The 6539-nt window shown below is 43.2% G+C and overlaps 1 protein-coding gene across 1 annotated transcript in view; it reads left to right on the top strand.

The window, feature by feature from the left end:
- Positions 1-900: 900 nt before the first annotated feature.
- Positions 901-6539, top strand: part of LOC310879565 (fibroblast growth factor receptor 1-A-like) — a gene marked incomplete at its 5' end in the record, with an annotated part of 69492 nt that continues 63853 nt past the window's right edge. The window contains one exon of the mRNA XM_083794340.1: positions 901-916. Within this exon, the coding sequence (XP_083650466.1) occupies positions 901-916 (16 nt within the window). The remainder of the gene's footprint in view (positions 917-6539) is intronic.

Here is a 6539-nt window from a genome sequence, read left to right as displayed (position 1 = left end):
TCTGCATTTACAGTGTGACACACTGGACATCTGTCAGCAGGAAGCTCTGCATTTACAGTGTGACACACTGGACATCTGTCAGCAGGAAGCTCTGCATTTACAGTGTGACACACTGGACATCTGTCAGCAGGAAGCTCTGCATTTACAGTGTGACACACTGGACATCTGTCAGCAGGAAGCTCTGCATTTACAGTGTGACACACTGGACATCTGTCAGCCACTGACTGTGGCAATGATGACATCATCGTTGACTCCAAGGACAGTGACATCATCATCTAATGTCCAGGGGGAAAAATAATAAAAAGACGCTCGCGCACACACACAGCGTGCAAAGCGTTTGTTATTTTAATTTAAAACCTGCCCAGTTCTTTTGGTTTGGGATGGTTATGCACGCCTCATGTCGTCTTTTTCACTCCACTATACTTTCCAAGCCCTCTAGGAATTAAACCATTTTGGTGTTATAGCATTATGTTATGCTTTATAGCTATTGAAAAATAGCAGATCTACAAGCTCATGTCATGGACACTGGTCTCACTACCTTCCTGGACTACAATTCCCATAATTATTTGGTGCACTGCTCCTCCTTGTGGATAGGGGGAGAGCTGTCTTACTGAGACAACATGTAGTCCAGGAAGGAAGTGAGCCCAGTGTCCATGACATCAGAGACACTGGGCTCACTGCTACAATCTAAAATATCTAAAACCACATATTACACACATAAAGACCCCCAGGAAAGTGTTCTAAAGCTTCTAAACGTCATTAACATATATTGTTTTGTAAAAAGGGTGAAGTGTCCCTTTAAGTGTCTTGCTCAAGGACACTTCAACACTAACTCTGGGGGGGAGCCCACAGGGTTCGAACCGGGAACCTTGCGGTTACCATCCGGGCCACTCTACCCCCATGCCGCTCGCAACACGTGAGCTTGTAGATCAGCTAATTTGGTGCTCAAGTCGAGACCTGACGCACGACACCGACCCCTAAACCTAACCTCTAAACCTGGGCCGTGCAACTTTGACGATGGAGAGGGCCACTATATTTCCACTCTCACTCCCTAGGGCCATATATTACTGTCGTAGCAAAAATAGCCGATCTACAAGCTCAAAACGCGTCGCGCTGCGACACGTTTTGAGCTTGTAGATCAGCTATTTTTTGCTATATTTGAATTGAAATCTCTAATTATTTCTTTCAATTTATTTAGTTTGAATCCTGAAAATTAACATTTTTTTAATGTAATTTCAAATGCCTTTTAATTATACGTGTGTTGAAGCAATGAGCTACTCATTTAGACTGAAGTAATTAGAGCGGGTCATGTTTTGCATGTTGTGGAATTGTAAACAGCTGAAACCAACATTATAATCAGTATTCTGATATTAACCTGATGGCCACATTAAGTGAAGGTGGGGGGCCGCATGTGGCCCCCGGGCCGCCAGTTGCCCACCCCTGCTCTAAACTTAACCTCTGATCCTAATGCTACCCCTAAACCTAACCTCTAAACTTAACCTCTGATCCTAATGCTACCCCTAAACCTAACCTCTAAACTTAACCTCTGATCCTAATGCTACCCCTAAACCTATCCTCTAAACTTAACCTCTGATCCTAATGCTAGCCCTAAACCTAACCTCTAAACTTAACCCCTGATCCTAATGCTAGCCCTAAACCTAACCTCTAAACTTAACCTCTGATCCTAATGCTAGTCCTAAACCTAACCTCTAAACCTACCCTCTGATCCTAATGCTAGTCCTAAACCTAACCTCTAAACTTAACCCCTGATCCTAATGCTAGCCCTAAACCTAACCTCTAAACTTAACCTCTGATCCTAATGCTACCCCTAAACCTAACCTCTAAACTTAACCTCTGATCCTAATGCTAGCCCTAAACCTACCCTCTGATCCTAATGCTACCCCTAAACCTAACCTCTAAACTTAACCTCTGATCCTAATGCTACCCCTAAACCTAACCTCTAAACTTAACCTCTGATCCTAATGCTACCCCTAAACCTATCCTCTAAACTTAACCTCTGATCCTAATGCTACCCCTAAACCTAACCTATAAACTTAACCTCTGATCCTAATGCTACCCCTAAACCTAACCTCTAAACTTAACCCCTGATCCTAATGCTACCCCTAAACCTAACCTCTAAACTTAACCTCTGATCCTAATGCTAGCCCTAAACCTAACCTCTAAACTTAACCTCTGATCCTAATGCTACCCCTAAACCTAACCTCTAAACCTACCCTCTGATCCTAATGCTACCCCTAAACCTAACCTCTAAACCTACCCTCTGATCCTAATGCTACCCCTAAACCTAACCTCTAAACCTACCCTCTGATCCTAATGCTACCCCTAAACCTAACCTCTAAACCTACCCTCTGATCCTAATGCTAGCCCTAAACCCAAACCTAATCCCATCTCTGTCCTTTGTCTAAATCTATTTTTAGCCATAAGGAATTGTAAACCATTTGGACCAGAAAGAGTACTGTATGCCTATTTAATATATAATATAATACAAGTAAGACGCGCAAACGCGGGAAGCGAACGCAGCTCGTGTGTGTGTGGTTGTGTGTGTGTGTGTGTGTGTGTGTGTGTGTGTGTGTGTGTGTGTGTGTGTGCTACAGCTGCGCCCTGTGTGTGTGTGTGTGTGTGTGTGTGTGCTACAGCTGCGCCCTCTGGTGGCGGGCGGGTGGTGTAACAGCGGGACAGACACACAGACACACACACAGACACACAGACATTCAGCCCTTGCTGTCATAGTAAGTGGCTCACTGCGTTCGCAATAATGTCTATTTCTCAAATTCTACTGTACTCTGAGAGACATTTTGACCCTCACAAGAATAGAGACACACACCCACACACACCCACACACACACACACACACACACACACACACACACACACACACACACACACACACACACACACACACACACACACACACACACACACACACACACACACACACACACCCACACACACACACACACACACACACACACCCACACCCACTCACACACACACACACACACACACACACACACACACCCACACACACCCACTCACACACACACACACACACACACCCACCCACACACACCCACCCACCCACACACACACACACACACACACACACACACACACACACACACACACACACACCCACACCCACACACACACACACACACACACACACACACACACCCACACACACACACACACACACACACACACACACACACACACACACACACACACACACACCCCCACATACACCCACACCCACCCACACACACACACACACACACACACACACACACACACACACACACACACACACACCCACACCCACACCCACACACACACACACACACACACACACACACACACACACACACACCCACACACACACACACACACACACACACACACACACCACAGTATTACCATGGATTATCATATATCCCCGCCCTGAATGCAGACTCTGTCATTAGTGTCAAAGTCTGCGAAGCGTCTCCAAAATTACACGCTTTCATTTGCTGATGGAGCCCTCAGAAAAGCCTCCAGGATGTCCCTCTGTGTCCCAGGGATCACACTGATCACACTGAGGCTTTGTTCACACTGATCCCACTTTGTTTCTCCAATCCTCATCTTTTAGGACTTACAGATACCGTCCACAGATTCACATGAAGTGATTAGTAGATCGTCGACCGACCGACCGATCTGCATTGGTTGCTGCTGTGGTACAATTTTACAAATAATGTCTATGTAGGCGTTTTTTTAGGCAGGCACGATTTAACCAGTGCCACTTACAATAAGCGCGGTAATATCACATACATAAAATGCATAGAGACAGTGGTGTCTTCTACATCCTGACAGTTTTCCATTCTGACCTGAGATCAGATTCTAAAACATGTCTTCTATCCTGACGGTTTTCTGAAAAAGCTATGTTTCCATTTCAGTCGTTCTTCGATTAAAAAAAAATAGCAGAACTACAAGCTCATAGCGCGCCACTCGGTGGCGCGCTACGAGCTTGTAGATCTGCTATTTTTCAATAGCTAAAGCATAACATAGTGCTAATACTAATTCCATTTCCTCGCCTCTATTTCCCATCCCAAATGCGCTGCTATACATTTTCAGCAACTCCCTTTTTTTTGGTGGGTTTAGATCTCGTCCAGGTGGTCATTTTGAAAGTTGCTCGCGAATCAAAAAAAGTGTGGGCACCCCTGATCTAAACAATATACTGTACTCAACATAATCTATACATTGAAGTATGCACTAGCTCTGGTCCATAGCCTTCTACTGCTTCTACCATTCTGCCCTGCGCAGTAAGGCTATGGGACTTACCGTTTTAAATCTCAAATCCAAATCAGACCAGCCTCTCGTCTTTAGCGTAAATAAAAAGAGAGTTTCTGCTACTCACCAAAACAAAGGCGGGTTGTGTCATTAGAGGGGGCTCAGAGTGCGTCCACTAAGGAAAGTAGTCTTTCTAATGACACAACCCGCCTTTGTTTTGGTGAGTAGCAAAAGCGTTCTTTTTATTTACGCTAAAGAGGAGAGGCTGGTCTGCATTCATGCGAGTGGCGGAAGTTGAGAGTAACATAGCTCTAAATGCAACGCATTAAAGCTATGGACCAGAGCATTAGAGCTATGGACCAGAGCTAAGTATGCACGGTGAAAATGTGGGAGTGAATTTGCAGTTCTTCTGACTGCAGTATAATAGGGGAGTTTGTTCCACAGTTTGGTAATAAAAATAGGCATGATACCGTGAGTAATATTGCTTAAAACGTATAGGCCTATAGGTTGTCATTTTGCCAGTGTTTCTCGCCCCGGACATACAGTAGCCGATCTACAAGCTCACATACACGGTTCAAAGCTCATATACGCTCAAAGCTCATACACGGTTCAAAGCTCATATACGTTCAAAGCTCATATACGTTCAAAGCTCATATACGTTCAAAGCTCATACACGGTTCAAAGCTCATATACGTTCAAAGCTCATATACGTTCAAAGCTCACATACACGGTTCAAAGCTCACATACACGGTTCAAAGCTCACATACACGGTTCAAAGCTCATATACGTTCAAAGCTCATATACATTCAAAGCTCATATACGTTCAAAGCTCATATACGTTCAAAGCTCATATACGTTCAAAGCTCATATACGGTTCAAAGCTCATATACGTTCAAAGCTCATATACGTTCAAAGCTCATATACGCTCAAAGCTCATATACGCTCAAAGCTCATATACGCTCAAAGCTCATATACGGTTCAAAGCTCATATACATTCAAAGCTCATATACGTTCAAAGCTCATATACGGTTCAAAGCTCATATACGCTCAAAGCTCATATACGCTCAAAGCTCATATACGGTTCAAAGCTCATATACATTCAAAGCTCATATACGCTCAAAGCTCATATACGCTCAAAGCTCATATACATTCAAAGCTCATTATACGTTCAAAGCTCATACACGGTTCAAAGCTCATATACGGTTCAAAGCTCATACACGGTTCAAAGCTCATATACGGTTCAAAGCTCATATACGTTCAAAGCTCATATACGTTCAAAGCTCATATACGTTCAAAGCTCATACACGGTTCAAAGCTCATATACGTTCAAAGCTCATACACGGTTCAAAGCTCATATACGTTCAAAGCTCATATACGTTCAAAGCTCACATACACGGTTCAAAGCTCACATACACGGTTCAAAGCTCATATACGTTCAAAGCTCATATACATTCAAAGCTCATATACGTTCAAAGCTCATATACGTTCAAAGCTCATATACGTTCAAAGCTCATATACGGTTCAAAGCTCATATACGTTCAAAGCTCATATACGTTCAAAGCTCATATACGCTCAAAGCTCATATACGCTCAAAGCTCATATACGTTCAAAGCTCATATACGTTCAAAGCTCATATACGCTCAAAGCTCATATACGCTCAAAGCTCATATACGTTCAAAGCTCATATACGGTTCAAAGCTCATATACGTTCAAAGCTCATATACGTTCAAAGCTCATATACGCTCAAAGCTCATATACGCTCAAAGCTCATATACGTTCAAAGCTCATATACGTTCAAAGCTCATATACGTTCAAAGCTCATATACGTTCAAAGCTCATATACGGTTCAAAGCTCATACACGGTTCAAAGCTCATATACGGTTCAAAGCTCATATACGGTTCAAAGCTCATATACGCTCAAAGCTCATACACGGTTCAAAGCTCATATACGCTCAAAGCTCATATACGTTCAAAGCTCATATACGCTCAAAGCTCATATACGTTCAAAGCTCATATACGTTCAAAGCTCATATACGCTCAAAGCTCATATACGCTCAAAGCTCATATACGTTCAAAGCTCATATACGGTTCAAAGCTCATATACGTTCAAAGCTCATATACGGTTCAAAGCTCATATACGTTCAAAGCTCATACACGCTCAAAGCTCATACACGCTCAAAGCTCATATACGTTCAAAGCTCATATACGTTCAAAGCTCATACACGGTTCAAAGCTCATATACGTTCAAAGCT

The sequence above is a fragment of the Protomyctophum parallelum genome, assembly GCF_964188405.1.
Source record: "Protomyctophum parallelum genome assembly, chromosome: 21".
In the NCBI taxonomy this organism is placed as follows: domain Eukaryota; kingdom Metazoa; phylum Chordata; class Actinopteri; order Myctophiformes; family Myctophidae; genus Protomyctophum; species Protomyctophum parallelum.
This window is presented reverse-complemented; position numbering and strand designations above follow the sequence as displayed.